The following is a 23,852-nucleotide window of genomic DNA, read 5'->3' as shown; positions in this document are numbered from 1 at the left end:
CCTCAAGCTGCGCATACATTCCAGTGGCTGAATGAATATTTAATTTATGCGCAAGCTAAATAAATGCATTGACCCTACGTGTGCATATCGTGTACGCAAAATAATAGATACAGTTCCAAAAACTCCTACAACTTAGCCTTCAACGCCTTTCCAGCATCTCTCACGACATCCTTCACAGTCTCCATGACCGACACCTTGTTCTCAAAGTTGCCCATTATTTGTTGCATACCTTCAGCTGAAGTAGCAGGGTGTGTAGCGCGACCATCATCTACAGGGCGTACATCAGTATCCTGTTCCAGAAGTGATTTCGTGTACGCACCAAAGTTGGTGAAAACGTCCCATTTGGATATCACATCTTCCGGTGTGAGCACTTTGTTGGCAGGGAACCCGTAGCCGCCAGTACGCTGCCACCGAGTCTGCGCCGCCCATCCACCAGAAATCTCAAACAATTGTCCTGTCGTCTCGGTGTTTGCTTCGCTTGTCAGGTAGCCGACGATTGGTGCAATGTAATCGGGCTGCAGGAAAGGCAGGATGAATGAGATATCTAACAAGTAAAAAGTAAAAAGTGAGACCTTGTATGCATCGACCATTTCTTGTGGCCAAACGGTCATCGTCATGGCAGTGCCCGCAGAGGGAGCAATGACATTGCTCAAGATGTTGTATTTACGGCCTTCAAAGCCAAGCGTTTTAGTGAAACTCATGATAGCAGCCTTGGCTGACGAATACTGTATTTTATGGCCATCAATACTCGCATTAAGAAATTAGAAGAAATGCCTTGCATTCGTCTGGCCAAAGTTACCGTCTGCAGACAAACGGCTGATGAGAGACATACATATACTCAAAATAAACGAAACGTACAAATACCGACTTGCGAACAGGTCGTAACAATACGACCATATTTCTGCTTCTGGAAAATAGGCCAAACAGCTTTGGCGCACTTGACCGATATCAGCCAACATCAAATAGTCATTTGAAGGCGTGAGCGATACCTTATATGTACCGCGCAGATGCACCGTCATGACAAGATCCCACTCCTGCTCGGACATGGCAGTGAATGAGCGGTCTCTCAGGACACCAGCATTCGCTACAAGGACATGTACGCCTCCAAATGTGTCCAGAGCTGTCTTGACAATGGCCTCGCCATCTTCTGCCGAGCAAACTGCAGGAACTGCTTTGCCCCCAGCTGTGAAAGCTCGCATCAAACTGGAAACATTGAATGAAAATGGCAACCTACCCGACTTGATTTCAGAGCACACTGCATGTGCTCCTTTCTCACTGACGTCGTTGACAACCACATTTGCGCCAAGGCGCGCGTACATGAGTGCATATGCACGTCCAAGACCGGCGCCAGCACCCGTGATGATGACAGTCTTATTGTCGAATCGGACCGGTGGTGCCGATTGGGGGTTCGGAGGCATCGTAGAAGCAAGTTCGAGCTAGGGAACAAAACAATCAGAAGATATCCGGGACAATTTGGTTTTGTTGCGTACAGGGCTATCGACATCGGACACAGACTCTGGGCTGTGAGAAAGAAAATTGATTGAACCAAGAATTTCTACCATAACTAAACGTCCTTACTGCCTTGGGTCCGAGAAATCGGTCACTTCTGACCACTTGAGCTTGACCTGCAATTGAAGTCAGCTACTGCAGGATGCATATATCTAAGCGACTGACAGCTGAAGGAGTGAAAGTATCGTCTGTCTTCCAGACGGTGCCTTTGCTGCGTTCCCATCGAAGCTCTGCAATAAATCCAGCGCCAACCTCAAACACTCTGCCAGAGGGGTCCGGTCCGTCGGGATGGCACACAGCAGCAACGAAAGGCGCCACAAATTCTGGCTGTCAAACAAGATTAATGCATGAATGAATAATGCTCCTGAAATTCATAAACCTTCAGATTTGCGAGCATCTCCGGAGACATGATTGTTGCAGTCATAGCTGATGCGGCAACAGGCGCAATAGCGACAGCGCTGATATTATATTTTGCACCTTCTCGTGCCAATGACTTCGTGAATCCAATTAAAGCCATTTTAGCAGCACTGTAGTTTGCCTGGCCAAAGTTCCCTGTACAAAACTCTAAGATGACGCACATACAGTCACACGAAAACTCACCGTAAATACCAGCTGAACTAGTAGTGTTGATGATGCGCCCGAACTTCTGATTCCTGAAGTGCGGCCAAGCAGCTTTCGTACACGAGAATGCACCCTTGACATGCACAGAGATGACTTGATCAAACTCAGCATCCGTCATGTTCTTGAACCTGCCAATCCCAGATTAGCACTTCCAAACTACCTTACCAAGTCATAACCAACCCTCTATCCCTCAGAATACCCGCATTGTTGATGAGAATTGATACACCCCCAAAAGCACTTATAGCGCTCTGAATCACCGCAGCGCCATCAGTCACAGAAGAGGTGTTTGCAATGGCGCTGCCACCAGCTACAGTCCAACGTGATATCACATCTCCGGGCCGGAACAAACGAATGAATGAACACACCTTTCTTTATATCATCCACAACCTTCTGTGCAGCTTCTGCGTTGAAGTCATTTACAACGACGTTCGCACCACGCGATGCAAATAACAATGAGTACCTGCCCCACTCATGTTAGTCACAGCGGCCCGGAAGGAGATGGACAGATTACTTACGCTCTCCCGAGTCCGCCACCTGCACCAGTCACTACAACTGTTTGACCTTTGAACGATAGAGACATTATCATTCAAGTGTTATGACAAGAGGAAAACGTGGAACGTAATGCTTCAAGAGATACGTACGTGTGCACATCAACCTACTAGGAGCTGACATACAATCACGTGAAATCTGTCTTTGAACCGGCACACCCGACGCCACGACCTCATGCAATGGACAAGATAGATGCATAAATAATGTTGTATATTGAGGAATGAGATTGATGAGATGCGCCCCGCGCAGCATACACGAGCAAGTATATACTGTCCACGCAGGCTAACCAAGACCAACTAAAAATTAAGAAGCCTGTTGACAAATCGAGATCGCTGGAAATATATAAATCGATAGATGAACAATGCCGCAGTGCAGAAGAGCAGCGTGGAATAAATGCCGACAAACGCCAGCGGGGATAATTTTGAAAATAGAGAATGCAACTGTGCAAATAACTGTGAAGTGAATTGAAAAATAAGGACAATAGCAAATAAAGTGCAAAGCAAGGGAGGAAACAGAGAGGACAGTATGCAGCGGCATGGGATGGTTGATGACTGCTAGAGTGTGATAGGCAAAACGGACATGTAAACTTAATTACGAATACGATGCGTTTCGACGATGGGCACAGTAATGGAGTGCGAAAGTGATAGGGAGATGATATGAAAAATAATAATGAAACGAGGTGGAGATGCTGAGAAACGGGATGCATGGGAGAGCAGAGCAGAGCGAGAAAGACATAATAAGAGACATGGCTGGGTGGAATGCGTAATCAGACAATTGAGATTGCAATGATGCCAGAGTGAAACAGTATGTCAAGCATAGAATGAGATGAGATGCAGGCAGATCGGGAGCCCATGAACTTTTGGACGAGGAATATTCAAGCCGTGGCCTGGGAGTTATATCTAGCCACAGGGCATCAACTACGCCAGTCCTAGGCTTCATCCACGTTCGATTTCGCCCACTCGATTGCAAACAGTGACGCCTTCAGGAACTTCTTGTTGGCATATTTCTGGCAGACGTACTGGCTCGCGAAGTTGTCTTCGAGTAGTTTCTCACATATCCATTGGTGTCCGGGCTCGAGGTGCTCCGCGACAAAGCTTGAGTGGAACACAAATGACTCATTCTAAAAAAGGAAATCACAAACAAAAAGTCAGTCACATGATCCACAGCCATCATGGACACGCGTTTGCATCGTGCCCATACACAAAAGCCAACATAAGAGGCGGTACTCACCCAATCACCTCCCAACATCCTCCTAGCACTGTACATCCCCACCGCAGCAATGAGACTCGGTTTACACCGCAAAAATCTGTGATCTAGGAGTGTCACCTCCGTCAAGAATTTGCCGAGCGTCCTTGTTTGGATGTCATAGTTATCGGCCTTGCTGATACGGCGCATCCAGCTGTAGGGTGAGCAGTATTGCGAGATCTTGAAGTCGAGCGTTTGCAGTACGATGCGCTCGCCCTTGAGGATCTCCTCCTTCGTGTAGCCGTTCTCAGTAATGAAGACGAATTCGTCGACGCTGGGAGCGAGGATTTCTTCGTACTTGGCGGCGATGAACATGGCAGTAACGCCGACAAGCTGAAGCTTAACTAGGGACACGACGCGTCTCGTGAGGAAACGATCGACGATATTTATCGCGATCCAAAGCGTCTCTGGTAACATATGCCAGCGCAGGTGTACTTGGAGGAGCCAGTCGACCAATGTTTGGCGCATTGCCCAGGTGATTTCGTTCTGACCATCCATATAATCAGGATTCGGCATCACATCGTCCTGAAAATCATGGTCAGTACATCCAAAAACAAGGCAAACAAACAAGACGTACTTCCAGGTCGTTCATATATTTAAAAATTTCGTCCGAGTATTCTGAGACCATGGTTGTGTCGAGATAGTCGACTTCATCTTCAAACGTCTCCTGGATCTCTGCGATCTCTCGATAATGTCTCATGGCACGCTCGGTATCCACGTCAGGCCATATACGGGGCGACTTCGCAACCGCAACGGTGGATTTGTCTTGCTCTGGAGTAACTTGTTCTTGTACACCCACCATTTCATCGACCTCTTTCTCATTTATGATACTGAGCTCAGGGTCCTCCTGGATATCTTCCACATCCATATCGTTCTCCTTCTCTTCTTGTTCAACTGGAATGACTACTGGTACAGCGGGTTCCTGCCGCGATGCGCGTTTGAAGACGGATGGCCGTGATACACGTGCAGCAGGGCGTTGTGCGACGCTCTCTGTGCGACCTGGCCCGAGAGGGACGCGTTGTGGTCCAGTGGCAGCTGCGAGCGAAGACGACCGTGTACGCTTGAGTCCCGAGTCATCTTTCACAATATCCTTGCCTTTACCAACAACGTCCTGAAGTCGCATAACCTCAGAACGCCGGGAAAGGTGAAAATTGAAGGACGTGACAAACCTTGCGGTTAACCGCGGTAGTGGTGACCTCACCAAGCGCTGGGCGTTGCGGGCCACCCTTTAGGCCGTTCAGGACGACAGAGGCGCGAGTTGCGACTCCCTGGGTAGACGTCTGACGAGAGTGCTTGCTGGTGGCATTTTCATCTGCATTCTTGCGCGTGACGCCGATGCGACGATTCTGAAGCTGTGCGATGGATCTTCGTGATCAGCCATCAAAGTTGGAAAAAACTGAGAATAGACTACATACGCGAGTGTTGTTGGCCATGATGTAAATTGAAATACAAGGCGACTGTGTTGCGAGCGGCTAGAGCAGTGGGCAGTGGAAAGATACAGAAGAGATTGTGAAGAGAAGAGAGAGAATTGCCCTACTGCAAACTTGACCAAGGTTTCAGTCGTGTCGTGGTTGAAGAAGAAAGAAGTGAACCAAATGCAAATTGAAAGAACAAGTCAGCCACCAGCGAAGCGACTTGGTTGTGTTCAAAACAACCTTCAAATTGTTCAAGTTCAAATTCAGTCCATCGCGTACGACGCGAACCACACACGTGACTTCAAAAACAATTCAAAACAGTCGCGTCGCGCTCGTGTCGCGACGCGTGCTTTTCACACCTTTGTACGTACTAATGATACAAACGTACACGATGCTTTTCCATCAGACAAAGAAGGCAAAAGTCCGATCTATGTACTAGTAGCCCAGCTTCCATGACATGTCAACGTGAGCGATGCAGTGCTAGCGTGGCTATCATGTGGGGAGTCACGCCGTACTTATGAGCGTTTGTCATCTACAGCCTTACAAACGCATGTTTGTGAGATTAAAAAAAATCAGTCGAGGCTAAACCTACAACACAACTCTTACGTTAGTATCGGTTCTGTACAATGGAAGCAAAAACTTGCCGAACTGAATTATGCTTCCAATTTATTGTTCACTTCTTATCTATCATGTCGGCCCACCGCTTTTGCTTCCCACTCTCCCTCCAGTCAGCGCTTGAGAAAGTAGGCGCCTTCTCCGGCATGCCTAGCCCCGACCTGTTTGAAGTTGCGCTGACTTCCAATGGTTCGACCAACCCTGATGCATTTTCCTGTGAGCCTAGAACCGTTCCTGGCTGCCAACCCTGCTTCATCAGCAGCTGACGCCCAATGTTCGATTCCGGCAGTGGCTGGGGAGTTGCAGGGGTTTCAGGTGTGGGGGCAGAACCGGATGGAGTAACGCATGGCGAATCGCTTCTAGGACTGGGTACACCTGGAGGGTCCAGCGGCGAACTGGGGAATAGTGCTCGTCTCTTTGCGGAACGGTCCACATAGCTGGAGGACTGGGTGGATGCCGATGACCTCGCTGTATCGTGACGAGATAAAAGCGTCCGTTTCAGCATGGTCAGCGCTTTCTTGGCATCTTTCCCTTCCAAAGGTGTTGAATCCACTTCCTCTCTTGACCGTTTAACGCCTTTCGAAACAGGGAAAAGAGGAACGATATCATCGCCACTCCCGCTTGACACACATCCTTCACATGACATGCGGTCAGAATGGATATGCACCACAAACGTGGTGCTTCCAATTGTCAATGCGTCTTTGTGCTTTAATGCGCGTGGAAAGCTGGCTACTCGTGAGGGGGAAAGCCTGATCCCTAAATCTTCACCCACGTTCACGGTCGGACCAGAATATCCACCAGGACGTAAAAACGACCCATGCTTGGAACCCATGTCCACAACTGCCCACTCTCGCCTTCCGGCATCCCAAAACGTCGTCGCGTGTAATTTGGAAACCGCCATTTCTTTCAACCTCACACGAGGAGTTCCGCTTCCGGCTAGAGCAACATCTCTCCCAAACTGCACTTCTTTGTGCTCATCTAGCACTACAAGACGTTGGGCCCTTGGAAGGACGGAGCTAGTTTGCACAAGCAAACGAAGCAGAGACCATGGCTTGAAAGTTGATGAAAGAGATTCATTCAGGACCGTAGTAGGCTGTGGGACTTCTGTATAGCCAGGCCATTCGTATGCAGGATCGTAGCCTGTTTCTGCATGAGTGTGATTTGTACCGCTCACCTCTCCGTCTTCCATCTCCACGGGTCCTTGGCGTCTAATAGTGCAGTCCTCTCACTTTCACTATCTTCAATCAGTTCGTTGGCATTCGTGAACGTAAATTTTGGTGCTTGGGAGTTGGAGGTGAATGCGAGAAATAATAAATTCGAACTCCGATGTTAGCAGTTTACTTTAGTTACACCATGCTCTAGGGTCATTACGCTTGTGAACTTTAGGAGACCGCACCACGTCTTGTGCGTTATCTAAACCGGCGCCGCGCATTAGGCTACTTCGCTTATTTCTTGTAGCATTGCGAACGCATGGAATCATTTACAGAAGTACGTATAATTCCTTTCGCAGTCAAAAACCCCCCATGTCTCAATCGCATGTAGGACCACTCCAAGGCGCTCCTCGCCAAAGAATGGTTGGTCAAAGTTGACTCGCAGACTTCCACGCCTTATCTTTTTGTGTGTGCCTGCTCAGAATCTTGAGTTGCATGTGAAATAACTGCTCCGACATGTACGGTGGTTTCACAGAAATTTTCCTGCTCTTCAGTCGATCTAACCGCTTGCATACTCGTCACCGACACCAAAACTGCGTGGGCCGAGGGTGAGTTCCTTTGTAGTCACCGAGATGAATGAATAACTCACAAACCACGTCCACCAAATCCACCATCAAACCCGATCATGCTGAAATGCACCCATCGTACTGATCGATTCAATTTACGCCACTCATCAAATCTGAATATCAATAGTCCTGACGAGTAATCAGTTTGCCCGCCGGTGGCGCACGTGTAACAAGCTCTCCATTTCTCCTTTCCCGGATACGGATGAAGAAGAATCTTGGCGAGACCGTCACCTAACGCTCCTAGGTAACGCGCACTCACTCGGTGGCTTTCTGGGGCTCACGTTGGAGCTGGAAAAACCTTCCCTTGGGGTAACCTTATCAACTAGTTGTCGAGATTTGATACGCCTGACACGTTCTCATAGGACTTGGCACTTGAGTTAGAATGCAGCAACTGGAAGTGGCGGTGGGAACCCATCTTTCTTGGGCCCAAATTATCTGCTGAAATCATATCAAAACATCTCATCATGCCCCTCATAAGTGTTAATCACCTCGCGTTCTCGTCCTCTGATGTTTTGGGTGATCTTACGCCGGGGGATCTCGAGAAGGTCTGTCTATACTTTTGTCACTGCTCTGTCCATTTGCAACGGTTTACGTTGTGCTTAGGCGACCGATAAAGTTGGTCGTACTGCGAGGAGGACGGTTGACACACATATTAGGAACGCGCTATCGAAGCCGCGCGTGGCGACGACCCTTCGTCGTATGACGGCCATGTTCAACTTCTTACCTGAACTTCGTAAGTGTTGATCGATGCTCATCACTACCCTGGTCTGACACGGACTTTTTTTCGAAAGCTGCGATAATTATTGACACGGGAACTCCGGACCTTCGCGCGCTCACCGCAGATAAAGTTTCATCGCCCAAAATAACAGCCCGAGATACAGAGCACGGACTCCATGTAGGTTTCTTGGATCGAAGATTTATTCACCCTGAGCTAAGCAATGTCTGGTCCAGGATTACGACATGGAGCCTCTGCAAGCGCCCACGCCTCCTAAAATGCCACAGCAGGAAGATTCTGCCACTGAGTCCGAGTCTGAAGGGGCTGCGCCAAAGCAACGGACCCTACTCGCTTCTCCCACCCCCAGCAATCAGCGCCGCGTCTCAGGGCGGCCTCCTTCGGCTAGCCTATCTAAGGACGGCTCCCCGGCCCTGCCCGGCCGCAGCCGCAGTCGGACAAAAGTCCCCGCATCAGAGTCCGATCCCTCGCTCATGCGTCCAAATAAGAAGCTCAGGCCTCAGGGTTCAGATGACGACGATAGCGAGGAAGAGCGCAAACGACACGCAGCAGCAATCAAGAGCGGAGCTGCCGCTAAGCGAGGGACGAGACAGCCGCTGAAACGAGGGGGGAAGCGTTTCTAATCCCTATCCTCGTTTTTATCCCGGTCTCCGAGAAACCGAACATGCCAATGGGTAGATAGTTTTCCTCGTCGGTGGCAAACTGACCGTAGGACTGATTATTGGTATTTCGGATACCCTGAACATGTCGTCGTCGCTGTGTTCTTATTTCGTAGTGAGTACGATTCTAATGACAAATTCCTAATATGTTTCTCCAGGCCCCTCAATGGCCATGCCCCTAAGGCGTGCCACTTTCTTGGGGTATTGAATATACCATGACTTCCGTTTGATGGATCGACATCATTAACCCCTTTTCTGTATAAAGATGTGGAGCTATCTCTACAAATGAAAGGACTCTCAAAGATGCTAACTGTGCCGTAAGAATTCAATCGTCACTGTGAGTGAGTAGCGCCTTTCGACAGATGCGATGAACACAGCTAATAGCACAGCAACTAGCAGTCAAGTGTCCGAGTGGGGGATATCATAATTAGTGGCGAATGCAGTACTATGGCGGATGGCAAGTAGAGGCGATGACAAGCACCACAGAAGTATGGTAGCTGTATGCTGACGAATCAGTAATGACGTCCCGTTCGGTGGCCGTATCCATCCGAACCACCCTCGTACTCCAGACAAGCTTCGCATTTTGTTTGGAATAGGTTGCGAACTCTGCGGTGATCAGAAAATTCCTGGAAGCGAGTAATATCCATAAGAAGACTGGTCAATATCAGGAGGAGACGCGTTTTTTCGCACCGTGTTGCAGCCGCAGTTCTTGGCAGTTTTGTGCATATGTGCTGCACTTAGTTTGCAATTCGGCCGGGCACAATCGTATGTAATTCCAGTCTGATAGATTCGGACGTAATGCTAAATGGTGCGATGGCGGTTGTCAAGAGGTCAAGGCTCGCTGAAAGTTCGGAATAACGCACCCCACATCCTCTGTACTGATCACCGAAGCTAGTACGAAGAGACATTGGTCATTGACGAAGATGACTTTGTGTAGGACTGAAACACACCATTCCATGCTGCACATTTTGAAGTATGTAGTGGGGGTATGGATGAAAGACGAACGCGGAATGGTAGTGAGGATTGAGTTTGACTCGGATTGACGTGGTATGCTTTTATACGCACACCGGCCGATTGACCAATACGATTGGATGCATATGGTAAGGCATCTTCGGTGCAGCGGAAACCCATTTACGAAGTAATCGTGGGAGCGCATATCGAACCATGGCATGGTTGAGCAGCCGGAGCTTTGTGACTGGCGCACCTGGCTGCATGATCACATCTGTCCACGGGATGACACTACGATTTAGACTCGCAGTTCTTGATAAGGGTAGTACGGAAATGGTGATGAAGAACCGGCCAGCATGAGGCCAAAGTGATCGTAGATTTGGCACAACCTTCGTGGTTTACTTACAAGTTGCCAAGGGTCCTAAGAACACGACGCAGCCACCATCCAGCCGTTTCACCGCTTCCGCACTTCGGAAAGCGCTCCTTCTTGGCCGGTTTCATCACGACATTTGTACAAGGCCAGTGACTGCCGTAAACCCGCAGATCCAGAGAAGAAAATTATACCCATGATCGATCGAACATGCTCACAACATGCAGGATGTCGTCTTTAGAGCTGCTGTAGTACCTTGGCACGCTTAGATCATCAAGGCAGTATCTAAGGACTACTGGCGCTGATAACTACTGTTACTGGGCGGACAACGCGGACAGGAATTAAATAAGATTTTGATGTGTCGACTCGACGGACGAATAGATTCACACTCAGACAATCATCAGGCCCAGGGACTTAGAGGTAGTCCCTCGAATAACACCTGACATAGTATGGTCCAATCCAAACGAGACGTGGCGTAGTGCCACCGTGTTCAATGGGGCAACATGTAGATAGGAACAGGAACAAACCGAGACTACAAACCCTTCATGTAACACATTCAGTAGAGGTGTCCATAAAATTTGAGCGTGTCATCGAGGAACAACTTAGGCCCGGGGCAAATTCTGATGTCAGACGAAAATGCTGTACAAAGTTATTCTCGGATCAAGGGCCTCGCTTCAGTTATACACTGGATAAAACCCATATCATATGCCACGCACGGGTAGTGATTGGGCTCCAAGGATACTGTGATTCGCAAGGCGAGGCGGGGATAATCCCACTCTGTAATGCGAAGCTGGGGGTGATAGAAGATCAGCGCGACGAATGCGTCAATTATACACCTCGCACCTTCTCACGCGTGTTAGAGGACTCGGGGGATGCGAAAGGACACTGGGGTCCTGTCTGTGATGTCCTGCCTGGAGTTGTCTCAATAGGGCAATAATGTGATCTTTTTTTTTTTTAAGAAAAAAGATACCGGAGTGTTCACTTGCTTGTATAACACAGTCTCGTGCCATCGATATCATGGCAGCGTCAGGACTCTAGACTCGGACAAACTCAAACTATCATAAACACTCCAAAATATCAAGTGCTTCGAGAAAAGTGAATCTTCCATATTTGTGAAGTAGCTTCTGACCACGCAACAAAACCCTCTGCATCTGCAAGTAAGATTCCACTCCAAATTTCAGAGACATAACGGGCGAGCGCACCATATCTAAAGCTCCTATGTATCAGACGAATCCGTGACCAGAATATCACTTCGGATATCATAAGATACGAGAGCATAATGGTGCGATACGATAGCCATCATATGAAAAGAAGTTCTCAATATATATTAGAGAAGCCCAGTCGCGTAGGAACGAGCGTAATCAAGACCCATACAGACTCACCATGAGGTGAGAGAAGATGGCCGAGAGTGTGGATGAGGTATCGGCAACTTCTCTTCGCTGAAGAGAGAAAGGCAAACCTTTCGCGGGAACCCATTCTCGCGTAATATAACACAAGGAAGCCTGCCTGCATCGCTTTAAAAGAGGGCACAGGATGTCATCGTCTATCGGACGTGACTGCAAGAGTGGCATCATCTAATGAAATTAAATAAGTGTTTGATCTGACGTCTGGGGTAACTTGAAAGGCGACCCTGCAGACTTGATATTCGTCATATCTATAGAAGCGTGGTGAAACCGACTCACAGATACTGAGAATCCGTTTACTTACGATTGCAATGGAAGAATCGCTAGCGCTACACCGATCTGCAGAACGATATAGCACGTGTTGATGCAGCTGACACCTCAACGCCGAGATAGATTCTGAAGATGGTAACCCTAACGAGAGTCTTGCCGACTTCAGCGGGGTACCGACAAGTGATTGCCACACGACAATGGTCTTCTGCACAATCCAGATAGTCTGAAAGCGGACACAGACGGAACCAGAGCCTCTACTAAGAAGTGATGGTCATGAGCATAATTGAAAATCCTCATACAAACACCTTGTCGTTGTCGAGCAGTAAAGCTTCCACCCGTGATGAGCAAATTTTGCCATGCTTCGGCTACTGGCAGCCAGTGCCCGAGGTTTGAGGACAAGGAAGATGACGTTCGGAATACCAAACTACGCCTTAGTCATGTATAGAAGAGTTGTCAAACTCCCAGATCTGTTTTCAGACAGCTCAACGCCGTGACATCCGTCTAGAGCTAGTCTAGGTCGTAATAAACGACTGGAGTTAAAAATACAAGGGGAATCCCCGCTACCCCTTTCAGTCTTATTACATCCTCGAGGAGAATAGAACTCACGCACTATTATGCACGAAAAATATTTGGCAGTAGCTTGTGATACCTTCGATACGGAGTACTGACGCCTGTCGCGAACCTGCATCAGGAAAGAAGGGCGATTGAGAGATAGTCCCGACAAAGTCCTGAATTCTTGTAACGCCGATGAATAGATCATCATCAGGAAGCATGGACACTACGTGGGTCGAAATCGGGAGACACGGCGATGGACGGCCGTCGTCATACTGATCGACTTCAAGTGCGTGCTAATTCGACTAATGCATGACTAGCCATTTACTTAAATATTAGGTCAAGCTACATCCTATATGCAGCAAAAATTACCGTTGCGTGATAGCTGGGTGGGTCACTGGCAAGCGGCTTGAAGCACAAAGCCTGAAGGCTACTGCATGTAGAACCGGAACGTTCCCAACTGGCTGCATCCTGATGAAGGATACTATCGACCATTGAGCATGCAAAAATTGACTCTACGGGTTTGAGTAAAATGCGGATACTCGTGCTCTGGAAAGTGTGTTTAACATACTGGTTGTTGTCGATATAATCGACGTGATTGAGTACTATATCGATTCCCGTCACTCTCGAGTGGCTCCTTCGTTTTGGAACGCTGGCATGACTGCAGCGATTGCCACGCTGTTCAGTGGTGGCGCAAAAGGAGTATCGCAATGCGGCTTGATTCGCATGCCAGCGAATGTTTCGGCAGCCAGCACCAATCAGAGTTTTAATCCATCGCGACCGCAACCGAGTCACTCAAGTTGCATCGCTGCACCTCCAAGCATCTGAGGTGTCCGACTGACACAAGCATCGGCTGGAATCAACGTTGTCATGGTGTAGAATGAGCGAGGCTCGAAAACTTCTGGGAAGAGGAGCGAACAGGGGTACTAGTGTGTGAACCTTACGGTGGTATTAATTTCAAATAATGGAAGTTCGAGTTCGCGAGATCACTGAATCCAACACATTAATGAATGAAAACCATAGAATGACCGTCAGCGACAGTACTTGATCAATTCACCAACCTTTTGCTTTGACTCGCGGCAGTGCCCCAATTCTCACCGATAGATCCGGAGTATGAATCAGATGCCACACTTGCATGTGATTTCATTCAACCTGCACACAGACAATCATCCTTGAAGCTTGAAGTTTGAAGCATAACATGGAATCAAAGAACTTGAAGTCGTTTACCTGTGAAGAGGTGGCAAAGGTGCGTCATAGAACACGCTATGTATCGAGCCTCATCTAACCTAGATACCACTACACAGCACAATAAGCCCGACGACTTGGTAAGAGCTTCACTCTGCTTTATTGTTCTGGCTGCGTTTGACACCTGTAAAGTGGATTGTTATTGATAGCAAGGTGTACAATATCACTCGTTTCAAGGATTTGCACCCAGGGGGCGCTTCAGTTTTCGCAGAAGAGGACATAGGTATATTTTGTTTTCGTGGTTCAGCATCCGAAGAACTGAACAAGTCCCTCAGCTGGTCAGGACGCCACTGAGGCGTTTTACGGCCTCCACCGTCATGAAGTGCTTTTGCGACCCCAATATGCTCGTTTACAGATAGGTTACATTGAAGGAGAGAGGAGCGTAATTTATTCTCGAGAGCTTGGGAAGCTCAGTGATGTGCCATATGCAGAGCCTACCTGGCTCAGTGCTGGGTACTACAGCCCTTACTTCAAAGAGGTGAAATTCACAGCAGACCTATTTGGATCTCAATGCTCATCATAAAAACAGAGTCATCGACGCCTCCAAGCAGCGATGCGAGAGTTTGTGGATAACATTATCACTCCGGATGCACTGGTAAGTTCTACCAATTACCGCCAAGGCAAATTTGCATGTGCATTCCCCAGCTGCATGAGGAAGACGGCAAACGGCCGAGTGCTCATGTAATCAAAGCTATGGCGTTTGTCCATTTCATTGATACATAAGCGCCTAATTCTTACGTGGGTGTTCATAGAGAGCTAAATATACATGCCATGCGCATTGGTCCGGGGAAACACTTGAAAGGCCTCACCCTTATGGGCGGTGCCGTGTCTCCTGAGGAGGTAACGGCCTTTAGTTGAATGTGCATTCATTTCTGACTGTAACACTCTTAGTTTGATTACTTCCATGAGGTGAGAGTGATAGTCGACTTTATTACCAAGATTCTAACTTTTAGTTTAGCTTGTTTGCATACAGGAGATATCTCGCTGCGGTCAGCGGGGATACGGCGATGGTAACATATCTCTAATTTTAAATTCCGGTCCTAATTAGTGGAAGTACAGGTCTACAAAGCGGAGCTGTCATAGGGTTACCACCTATCATGAACTTTGGATCACCAGAACTCAAATCGAAGATCATTCCTGAAGTGCTTTCTGGCAAGAAGTTCATCTGCCTGGCGATATCTGAGGCGTTTTCGGGAAGTGATGTTGCTGGCCTGCAGACTCGTGCAACGAAGAGTCCAGATGGGAAGTATTGGACCATAAATGGCACGAAGAAGTGGATAACCAACGGGACGTGAGTGAAGTGACTGTGGAATCTTCATGTTCATACTACTGACATGACTTGGGTTGCAAGGTTTGCCGACTAGTAAGTACAAAAGTCGAAGCCGTACTACCTGGACTTACGTTTGCGACTAGCTTCACTGTGGGGTGCAAAACGGATGTAAGTCATGATTGACGCTATCAATATGGAATGATTGAGTAACCATCCACACAGACTGGATTTACAGTCATCTTGGTAGAACGCTCGGAAGGTGTCGAGACAAAGCCCATCAAAACGAGCTATTCATCATCAGCTGGTACCGCCTATGTCACATTTGATAATGTTAAGGTCCCTATGGAAAACACCCTCGGACCCGAGGGTGGAGGAATCTTCGTCATCCTCTCGTGTGTATCATTTTCAACAAAATGAATTGAGACTTATATAGCCATGCAGCAATTTCAATCACGAGCGGTGGGTGATGTGCGCTTCTTCCGCTAGAGGTCAGCGGTTGATCGTTGAGGAATGCCTAAAGTGTGTTCATCGATTCTTTTTTAAACTTTAGCCAACTACCTCACCTGCTAGATGGGTCAATCAGCGCAAGGCATTTGGCAAACCCTTGTCTTCACTGGCAGTAATAAGATCGAAGATTGCAGCCATGATCTCACGTACGGAGAGTGTTCAGAATTGGCTTGAGAATTTAACTATGCAAATGTGCAATATGGTAATTTCATTCCATCCTTTTGAACCATTAGGGACTCATCGGACGACGTGACGCAGACTTACAAGGAACAGGCACAGAAGCTTGCGGGGTATGGTCTTAGCTATGCGCCATGGTGGCATTTCGCTCACACGTTATTTTCCGCAGACCGATCGGTCTGCTCAAGATGTATACAACGAGGTGTGCCCAAGAAACAGCAACCGATGCCGTCCAGATATTCGGCGGACGGGGTATCACAAAGACCGGTATGGGGCAGTATATTGAGCATGTGAGAATTTTACTTCGTCTTATCGTGCAAGGAGATCAACTGATCATGATGCCCACGATAGTATCATCGCACGATTCCCTTCGATGCGGTTCTCGGCGGAGGTTAGTGTCACAGCGTTGTCATGGCCGAAGGTGGTATTTGAACTGAATTATCATAGCGGAAGATGTACTCGGCGACCTCGGAGTGAGACAGGCAATTCGACAGATGCCTAAGAACGCTCGCTTGTAATCATGTCTTCATGAGCGTGTGCGCAGCTTAGCTGTGCCTCGGAGGCCCTTGACTTTTTCGATTGTATTTTTATTACATTGAAACTCGACCATCTTGCATCATCGTTGTTATTTGGCTTGACAATAGACCCATCTATCCGTCTATCCGCGTCCAAAGGCCTGATCGTTCTGCTTAATTTCCGTTGTATTTCATCTCCGTGTCAATCTGACCTTTCACTTTGACATTGGCTGCCACTCCGAATCTTGCAAGTTCCTCTAGATCAGGTTGTACATCATGCTGAGATAGTAAGGGCCTTGAGGTCGGCTATCGAGCAATATTAGCATGTATAACTTACAGGTGCATACAAGAATTCAGAGCTGTCGTCTTTTAGCAAGGTGGCGATCATTCAGACTTCCCCCGATGTCGCCCTATCTGTGGTCCCCTGCACGAAATAACGTCCTCACTCCTGAGTCGTAAGGTCCAGGAGACTTGATGGGAAGCCTTATCCTCATGGCCTACCTCGTGAGATGGGCACGGATGCACGTCGCTTGATCAACCTCATTAGACCACAGAGGGACAAGAGCAACAATCATTACTCGCACTGGCAGGGACTCCCATCGAACTAGAAGGAGCTGGCGATGTCGGCCAAAAAAGGTCTGAGTGCTCCTACGGCCCAGGATTATGGTAAGATGGAATTCATGAATTACTGGCCATTCTTGATTCAGAGAACGTGTGAGTGCTCATGAGTCGGCGATGCATGGTACTGTGTGTCATTGAAGTGTGTTGTTTCTAACAGTACTTTGTTGAGTACTAGGTTAGTACTACATAGTAGTAGTAAATAGAAGGTAAGTCTGGTCCAAGTCTGATCCGAGTTCGGTACCGGTTACTACGGTACCCGCACTTACGTAAATGGGTATGCTCTGAATAGACAAAATCCTCAGAGTCTCGTGACAGACCAATGTAAAAGACAAAAAGCAATGCCGCCTACATCAACGGTCGATGTTGTCGTCTCGACATTTACATGACCATTTTCAAACACGACGCCATCCCACAAACTAGTCCAAGTTTCTTTGGAGTGGCAAAAGTAGGAAATTTCGATGCCTAGCACTGTGCGACGAACGATGCCTTTCTCCAATGCAACTGCGTGAGTGCCACAGATTGTGGAGCCAGATTCGCAGGATAGCAAGCCTCCCAAGGCGCGAGCAAGTTCAAGTTGCTTCTCCTCATCGAATAGATGAAATAGTTTAGAAGCGTGTATGACACCGACGCGACCGTGGAGGTCGTTTAACGATCGCAGCGTCTGAATGTCCGGCATCGCACACCCTGGGACAGAGCTAGCTGGACGCGAAATTGATAGAAATGCGGGGTCAAATATGTCGCCTGGTATAAATAAGATTGGTTCCGAGCTCGATTTGAAGAGTTTGTGTCCTAACTCAGAGAATGCTATCATCCAAAATATTTTGTTAGTGCCAGGGAGAAGAGATTTTGAAGAAACCAACCTTCTTTGATGTCAGAAGTGACGATGTTATGTGCCGGAAATCCATCTTCAACTGCCTTTCTAGCATCGGCACCAACTGCGAAAGTAAATTAGGAGGGACGTGCAAGATTTAGTGGTATCGTCTACTTACGACAAGAACCGACATCGAGTAATATCGCTCCTGCAGAACCACGCTTCAAAATGTGGTCGTAAATATGTAGTTTAGACATGTTTTGGCTACGACGACGTCACGAACGTGAGTAACTATTCTCCTCGTGAGTCTAGGTTACCACTCACCGCAAGAAATCAAATCCTCGAATACAAGCATAGGGAGCTACCTATAATTTGCGATAAGTATATTCAACCGGTCTTCAGACAAACCGCAGAGCACCTTGTATGCTTCCTCTTGCACTTCAATTATATGTGTCTTCAGGGCTACTTCATCTTGGATGCCAGTCTGTCTCCTGAGGAAGGCAATCTCCTCAGCGTCTAGACGATATAATGAATCATCCAAGGGGAACAATGGAATTATTGGTTTTACGAGAGGTCTGATGTCGCGAGGCATGAGCAAGAGATGAAGGAGAGAAAGTGAATGATAAAATTTACCTGCAGGCCTACTTTTACCTCTTTGTCTTGTCTCGAAGCATAGAATTTGACCCTACAAAACTCAAAACCGACCCTTTCATCAGTTTCTAGTACTTGAGGTCAAATTGCTGGGGGGCACCCTATATGGGTAAAGCAAGCTGTCTTTATCCAACAGGGGCCTGAGGGCGATTGTTGAGACTGATCAATAAGTACGTACAAATGGTGAGTGCATATGTAAGATATTTTTTTCTGAATACCGCGATACGCGTTCAATGCGAAGAGTGAGAGGAGCTTTCAAAGGTATAGCTATTCGTATCCGCGGCACGAAATCGAATGTGCTATGAAGCATGGATGGTGCAACAGTGGATGACCACGATCTGTCATTTGTAAAAGTGCAGCGACAGAGGAGGGAGCCGAAGGTTCTGGAACGATTCAGATAGATGGGTACAAATAACTTGAAGTGGAATATGAATTTGTACGTTCCCATTCCTGTGAAAGAGCTCGAAGTACTCACTATACCAGGCTGTAACCTAATCATGAATTATGATGGCTGCCAGGCAATACAATTCTTCAAATAACAAATTGATCAGATCGCTAAAATTCGGAGGGAAAGCCGGGCCAAAGAGGCAGGAAGAGATTAGCTTTCGCCTTGGCTTGCAGCAGCGAACAGTAACCTGACGTAATCTGTCCTGAATGTACATATGCCAGCCTTCTAAAGCTTGATTGGACTCACTGTGACAGATCTCCGGTTGGCTTGAGCGCCAACCTTTTCCTATCTTGCTCATTACCATCCACGGTTGCCAGTGGCGTCGTAAGTACATACGTACACATGGACTTCGGTAGACTGAGCTCGCCAAAATTTTCTTACAAGCTTCCTAGACTTCCGCTCCCCGTGCGTCTTAAATTTTGACAGTTTCCGATAGGCTTCTGCGACTTCTGAAGTCGCTCTGCAGATAAATTTTACGAGTGACCAGAGTAGCAACAAAATCCAAGTCCAAGTCCGTCACGGTCACAGTGTAGGTCAATATTTCACGTCATACTGTAATCTGAAGTGGTTGTTAGTTCCGTGTATCCCACCTACAGCCACGATGACATCTTGTAATTCACCGAACTTTGATAGGCGAGCATGTGAATACGCCACGCACATTAACTGGTAGCCCGTGTTTAGATCATTGAAACTTGACCGGCATTATCCACGTTTTCCTGGCGGTGTTGGGTCCCAGGTGGATTCAGGGTGCCAATCAGGTAACACCGTCAGAATTAGCATAAGCACGATCTGGATTTTTCTGAATGCTGAGCACCTTCTGCAAACTCAGTGACCGCCGGTCCCATTTATTCAATAGAGCGCTTTGAAAAAGGAGACTCGTGTTTCTTTGACGTTCAGTTGCGCGTGCTCGAGTTCATTTATACTAGGGGTAAGGTTTCAGGATAAACAGTGATGTCTGTTCTTGCGTTCTGTTTTCTTATTGGAAACCTGCAGTGAGGGTCTCAATATATATATATCATGTACGACATGGACGAAGTATAATTTGGATAAATCACCTTGCCTGCGAAAATTTACTAGCGCCTTGAGTAGTAGTCGATAAGGGATTAGTAACTTTGCGCGTAATGCTGGATAAATGAACGACGAGGACGGCATCCGGACAGAACTCTCCCAAATCTGTCCGGACATGTTAGGGCCTCCGCTGACCTAGGTTCCATAGGAATTCTCATGAGTCCTGCACAAACTGTGACACTCTCATGTCTATGCGACAACTTTGCCTCGAAGCGGTGCTAGCGATTTTAACGAGATGCGCTTGCCAGCTCTCCTCTGTTCCTCTTCCCATTCCTGATCTTCCAAGTACTGATCAGCCGCACGTGCTTCCAAGGTGTTGGCACCATTGCCGCCAGTTTCTTTGTACTTAAAGCCATAGATGACTTCTTCTTCAGGATCATCGGCCAGAGCCACATATGCTTTCGCCACGCGCCAGTCTACCTCTTTCGTCAGCATTTGCAAACGCTTCTCGGCTTTCTCGCGAACGCGCCTTGCTCCTGCGTCCGCGTCCGCATCCCGCGTAATGGAGAGCGACTTGGCGGAGGGTGTGAGCACAACAAAAGTTCGGGTATGGAGTAGATGAGGGGTGGTAGAAAGGGTGCTTGGGGGCAGGTTATTCAAACGGCATAATTCCCGGCCCTTTACGATGATGACATGCCATAAGTTAGGGATGGACATTAATGTGCACAGCGTATCTTACATTAACTCCATAACGGAGAGCGATCCCCTGTAGTGTGTCTCTAGGATTGATGTAATATCTAGAGGGGGTACATTGCTCGCCCGTGACTGCGACCTCCGCATGTCCTGCGGATGCACCGCTAGTCTGCGTGATAAGTATTGATCCACTGGTTAGGCTGGATGATGATGAAGACGCTAATGGATGTACAGGCGGAGCGGGTTCGGGGGTCGGGGACACTAAGGCAAGCTCGAGAGCTTGGTCTTCATCATCTTCATCGTCACCCAGAATAAATATATCTTCATCCCGCACTGTGTCATTATTCGTGGCGCGGACGTTCCGCAGGAAAGAGCTAACCACGCCCACGCCGCCCAAACAAGATAAGCAGGGGTTATAGCTCCTCAGGCGAGGGTTTGAGCTGATACAGGTTGGACAGATGGGACGAGCGCAGCATTCGGTTATAAATAAGTCTGGACTAGCTTTGGGTGGAAGACACGATGAGCAAGTCGAGCAGAGCGCGGTTGAACGCATGATTTAGTCTAGGAAATAAGATATCAGAGCGAAATTGAGCTGCGGTCGATTAGCGGCAAGTCATACATAATACTAGCACAGCCACCACCCCGCTGTAAGCCTTTGGTAAGTGACGACGGCAACAGCCTGAACTGACATGGCCTCCCCACCACCGGGACAGCAAACAGAGCAGCCTCATCTCGTTTCTCTAGTCCTTCAATCCAAGAAAGCACTTCAACACGGCCAACAACTTTGTTCCAAGGCTAATAGTCTTTCAAACGCGTCCGCGCAATGTTCGCTAGACGTGCTTACACTGGACGCGAAAGTTAAGTGGATCACAGAGGCCGTCCTTGAGCAGCTCAAGGTGCGTTATTATTACCACCAATTTAACTTGACACTAGACATCTAGCTATTCTAGCTTGCGGCGAATGTTGCTAAGAGTATTGAGCACAAGCGTGCTCAGCTGGATAAGCAAGTTAAGGTGTGTCGCGCTTCCCCGTGCGTCGAACTCGTGGCATTTCTACACAGCAATATAGGCATGGGATGTCGTGCGCTCGAAACGTACTGAAGCCCTTGATAATATCCTCGAGTCCCTAGGGGCACAGCTAGTACCACCCGGTTTCCACCAGTCTTCTTCTGGTTCTTCCCTGTTCGGAAGCCAACACTCCATTGATGGAAGGAATGGCAATGCAATGTTTAGCGCACAGCAGAGCCCTTCCGCCACTGTGCGAGATAACCCATTCGACCGTCACGGCAAGAACGCAGACCGGACCAAGTGGAAGACGCTGCGTGACTTCGTGGATGAGAGTGCTATTGAAAATGTGCTGGACACACTAGAGAGTGACAGAACGAGGCTAGACGTGAGTTTTGTTTGCATGCTCAGGAGAATACCCCACTCAATCTGCGGAAAGGATATTATGGCTTCAACGTATGACTACCCGGAAAAACTCTCGGCTGCTATATCATCCATTCGCGAGTCTCTTCCATCGTCTAGTAACGTACCTTCGATAGAGGATATATTGAATGCACAACAGCAACCTTCGGAGCTTATGGCACGCCACCTCAGTAGCCTTACTTCTCACTATGAGCAAATGGCAGACGCCTTGAAAGAAAGCGAAGCTGGAGAGATATTTAGCGAGGAGGACTTACAAGGTATCGTAACAATTTTTTGCAGTGTCTGGTCTTCAGCTCTTGACTGATACGTTAAAGACATGAACCGTGATACCGAAGAGCTACCTTCTATCATGGCAGAGTTAGAAGAGCAAGCACTCTTGATCGAAGATACTCAGTAAGCTGGAATTTTGCTATCCGTATGATGTAGCATTCTTATTTTCTGCTTAGCCAACAACTGGTATCAGCAAAGACGGCTGCTCAAGAACGATTAACCACACAATCCATAACTCTCGATAACCTCGACGAGCTAGGTGAAATCATGTCTGACATGCTACAGAAGCAACAAGATGTCGAGGTAATATTTCGTATTATATATGCTGGGGTTGATATTTGATCTTGTAACAGAATAAGTGCCAAGAGCTTCTCGACGGGCTCCAGGAGCGACTTCTCATCGTTGAAGATCTTCATCACCGTTTTATCCAGTACCAAACTTCATTCAAGAAACTCCTTATTGAGATTGGAAGGAGAAGACAGTACAAAGAAGCAGTAGAAAAGGTTGTAGAAGGGATGATCATGGAATTAAGGGCAATGACTGAAGGTCAGCTTTATCCTTCCTTTTTGTGGTCGCTTCTTGTGGTAGTTGCTGAGGGAATGATGATATTATTCAGAAGAGCGTCAGGTAAGAGAAGACTTCAATGCAGAGCATGGGCGACATATTCCAGAGGACATCTGCTTGTGTATCGAGAATCCACCAACGAGGTGGGATGTCGTGCCTCGGGAAGGAGAGGTGCGGGAGAGCCTGCCTGTGGTAGAAAGTGATCTCTTAGCGCAGGTTACTAGTGATGCGATACTCATGCTTGGGATCATTACTGAACTCTTTACAGGCAAAGGAGAAGTTGGCCGTGGTAGATGTGTCATCAGCCGGCACTGAGAGCGTGTAGAACGTTCCGCATATTGTATACTTATGGGACGGATGGATCAGTCTGGGTTGCTTTCACCCAGTTTAGCTACATAACACAACTGAATTAAACCTTCCTCCTAGCTCACACCCATATGGTACTTAGTATCATGATCTAGACCCCGGTGTGCATCTTAAAAAGAAAACTGATTGATACCGGATTCACTCTAGCTGTCAAAAGTGAATGATGTCCCTTGTGCTACACGTAAGGACTCGTTGAAGCCGCATCTTCCAACCGTCCAATGATAAGACTAACGTACCCTTCTATCTAGGATTTGACAGGTGCTTGGGGCTTTCGTTCACTTCCACAAAGTGCATGGAAACTGCGATGCTCAGCTAGGTTTCGCTTCACTGAACTATTCGACAGCCACTACGGATCCTGACGCGGACGCCGCGGCCGGATAACAGAGACCCGAGTTACATACATCCTCAGGCTGCCGGAGCTGCTGCTTAGTAAATACCTATGGGCAGTGGCACGCACGGCAATATTGGTCCGGTGTTTGCTCAGTCAACTTGACTCATCCATCTACCGCGTGTTTCCTTTTCTTATACAACGTGTCAAAAACAATACGATTATAGAGTGCAGACACCAGCGCCGTGCAGATAGTCACGAGCATCCGTAATCGAATACGTAGTG

At 47.8% G+C, this 23,852-nt stretch overlaps 11 protein-coding genes across 11 annotated transcripts; 3 read left to right on the top strand and 8 right to left on the bottom strand.

Moving 5' to 3' along the window:
• Position 1: 1 nt before the first annotated feature.
• On the bottom strand, positions 2 to 2,842 carry EDB93DRAFT_1174086 (peroxisomal hydratase-dehydrogenase-epimerase). The gene is made up of 15 exons (XM_041450442.1): positions 2,646 to 2,842; positions 2,496 to 2,590; positions 2,311 to 2,437; positions 2,110 to 2,258; positions 1,889 to 2,061; positions 1,675 to 1,836; positions 1,579 to 1,625; positions 1,491 to 1,521; positions 1,235 to 1,436; positions 990 to 1,183; positions 859 to 937; positions 780 to 802; positions 573 to 725; positions 320 to 515; positions 2 to 268 (listed from the first exon to the last, which is right to left on the bottom strand). The coding sequence occupies exons 1-15, from the start codon at positions 2,714 to 2,716 to the stop codon at positions 126 to 128; spliced, it is 1,845 nt and encodes a 614-aa protein (XP_041303254.1). The 5' UTR covers positions 2,717 to 2,842; the 3' UTR covers positions 2 to 125.
• Positions 2,556 to 3,496, bottom strand: EDB93DRAFT_862066 (uncharacterized protein). Its single transcript, XM_041457728.1, has one exon. It carries the CDS (start codon positions 3,383 to 3,385, stop codon positions 2,852 to 2,854), a length of 534 nt encoding a protein of 177 aa, XP_041303253.1. The 5' UTR covers positions 3,386 to 3,496; the 3' UTR covers positions 2,556 to 2,851.
• A 111-nt stretch (positions 3,497 to 3,607) lies between these two features.
• On the bottom strand, positions 3,608 to 4,792 carry EDB93DRAFT_1093166 (cyclin-like protein; the record flags this gene model as incomplete). The annotated part of the gene is made up of 3 exons (XM_041446489.1): positions 3,608 to 3,799; positions 3,910 to 4,449; positions 4,502 to 4,792. The coding sequence occupies 3 exons, from the start codon at positions 4,790 to 4,792 to the stop codon at positions 3,608 to 3,610; spliced, it is 1,023 nt and encodes a 340-aa protein (XP_041303252.1).
• A 259-nt stretch (positions 4,793 to 5,051) lies between these two features.
• EDB93DRAFT_1093167 (uncharacterized protein) lies at positions 5,052 to 5,282 on the bottom strand (the record flags this gene model as incomplete). Its single annotated transcript, XM_041446490.1, has 1 exon — positions 5,052 to 5,282. A coding segment is annotated over one exon (231 nt), but the record flags the coding sequence as incomplete, so codon positions are not given.
• Positions 5,283 to 5,875: 593 nt separating this feature from the next.
• Positions 5,876 to 7,485, bottom strand: EDB93DRAFT_862581 (uncharacterized protein). Its single transcript, XM_041457730.1, has 2 exons — positions 5,984 to 7,485; positions 5,876 to 5,927 (listed from the first exon to the last, which is right to left on the bottom strand). The coding sequence occupies exon 1, from the start codon at positions 7,141 to 7,143 to the stop codon at positions 6,013 to 6,015; it is 1,131 nt and encodes a 376-aa protein (XP_041303250.1). The 5' UTR covers positions 7,144 to 7,485; the 3' UTR covers positions 5,876 to 5,927; positions 5,984 to 6,012.
• EDB93DRAFT_1307039 (uncharacterized protein) lies at positions 7,425 to 9,487 on the top strand (the record flags this gene model as incomplete). The annotated part of the gene is made up of 8 exons (XM_041454763.1): positions 7,425 to 7,442; positions 7,497 to 7,571; positions 7,641 to 7,713; positions 7,859 to 8,040; positions 8,094 to 8,276; positions 8,335 to 8,464; positions 8,523 to 8,626; positions 8,683 to 9,487. 8 exons carry the CDS (start codon positions 7,425 to 7,427, stop codon positions 9,085 to 9,087), a joined length of 1,170 nt encoding a protein of 389 aa, XP_041303249.1. The 3' UTR covers positions 9,088 to 9,487.
• A 193-nt stretch (positions 9,488 to 9,680) lies between these two features.
• Positions 9,681 to 10,013, bottom strand: EDB93DRAFT_1055631 (uncharacterized protein; the record flags this gene model as incomplete). Its single annotated transcript, XM_041444749.1, has 3 exons — positions 9,681 to 9,749; positions 9,814 to 9,924; positions 9,987 to 10,013. Coding segments are annotated over 3 exons (207 nt in total), but the record flags the coding sequence as incomplete, so codon positions are not given.
• A 3,666-nt stretch (positions 10,014 to 13,679) lies between these two features.
• EDB93DRAFT_861721 (acyl-CoA dehydrogenase/oxidase) lies at positions 13,680 to 16,705 on the top strand. The gene is made up of 19 exons (XM_041457726.1): positions 13,680 to 13,912; positions 13,971 to 13,991; positions 14,044 to 14,134; positions 14,187 to 14,389; positions 14,441 to 14,506; positions 14,557 to 14,609; positions 14,664 to 14,751; positions 14,803 to 14,820; positions 14,870 to 14,921; positions 14,971 to 15,202; positions 15,263 to 15,274; positions 15,325 to 15,349; positions 15,404 to 15,573; positions 15,623 to 15,700; positions 15,752 to 15,890; positions 15,947 to 15,978; positions 16,035 to 16,155; positions 16,217 to 16,256; positions 16,313 to 16,705. The coding sequence occupies exons 1-19, from the start codon at positions 13,865 to 13,867 to the stop codon at positions 16,381 to 16,383; spliced, it is 1,560 nt and encodes a 519-aa protein (XP_041303247.1). The 5' UTR covers positions 13,680 to 13,864; the 3' UTR covers positions 16,384 to 16,705.
• Positions 16,706 to 17,084: 379 nt separating this feature from the next.
• On the bottom strand, positions 17,085 to 18,418 carry EDB93DRAFT_862090 (uncharacterized protein). The gene is made up of 5 exons (XM_041457729.1): positions 18,231 to 18,418; positions 18,137 to 18,177; positions 17,991 to 18,076; positions 17,862 to 17,936; positions 17,085 to 17,805 (listed from the first exon to the last, which is right to left on the bottom strand). Exons 1-5 carry the CDS (start codon positions 18,402 to 18,404, stop codon positions 17,300 to 17,302), a joined length of 882 nt encoding a protein of 293 aa, XP_041303246.1. The 5' UTR covers positions 18,405 to 18,418; the 3' UTR covers positions 17,085 to 17,299.
• Positions 18,419 to 20,168: 1,750 nt separating this feature from the next.
• EDB93DRAFT_1093191 (uncharacterized protein) lies at positions 20,169 to 21,165 on the bottom strand (the record flags this gene model as incomplete). The annotated part of the gene is made up of 2 exons (XM_041446493.1): positions 20,169 to 20,597; positions 20,659 to 21,165. The coding sequence occupies 2 exons, from the start codon at positions 21,163 to 21,165 to the stop codon at positions 20,169 to 20,171; spliced, it is 936 nt and encodes a 311-aa protein (XP_041303245.1).
• An 87-nt stretch (positions 21,166 to 21,252) lies between these two features.
• Positions 21,253 to 23,385, top strand: EDB93DRAFT_1174019 (autophagy-related protein 17). Its single transcript, XM_041450441.1, has 9 exons — positions 21,253 to 21,508; positions 21,563 to 21,625; positions 21,681 to 22,004; positions 22,056 to 22,296; positions 22,354 to 22,432; positions 22,486 to 22,612; positions 22,663 to 22,855; positions 22,926 to 23,089; positions 23,142 to 23,385. The coding sequence occupies exons 1-9, from the start codon at positions 21,302 to 21,304 to the stop codon at positions 23,196 to 23,198; spliced, it is 1,455 nt and encodes a 484-aa protein (XP_041303244.1). The 5' UTR covers positions 21,253 to 21,301; the 3' UTR covers positions 23,199 to 23,385.
• Positions 23,386 to 23,852: the final 467 nt, after the last annotated feature.

The sequence above is a fragment of the Suillus bovinus genome, assembly GCF_016758785.1.
Source record: "Suillus bovinus strain UH-Sbo-P2 chromosome Unknown EDB93scaffold_79, whole genome shotgun sequence".
Taxonomy (NCBI): Eukaryota; Fungi; Basidiomycota; class Agaricomycetes; order Boletales; family Suillaceae; genus Suillus; species Suillus bovinus.
This window is presented reverse-complemented; position numbering and strand designations above follow the sequence as displayed.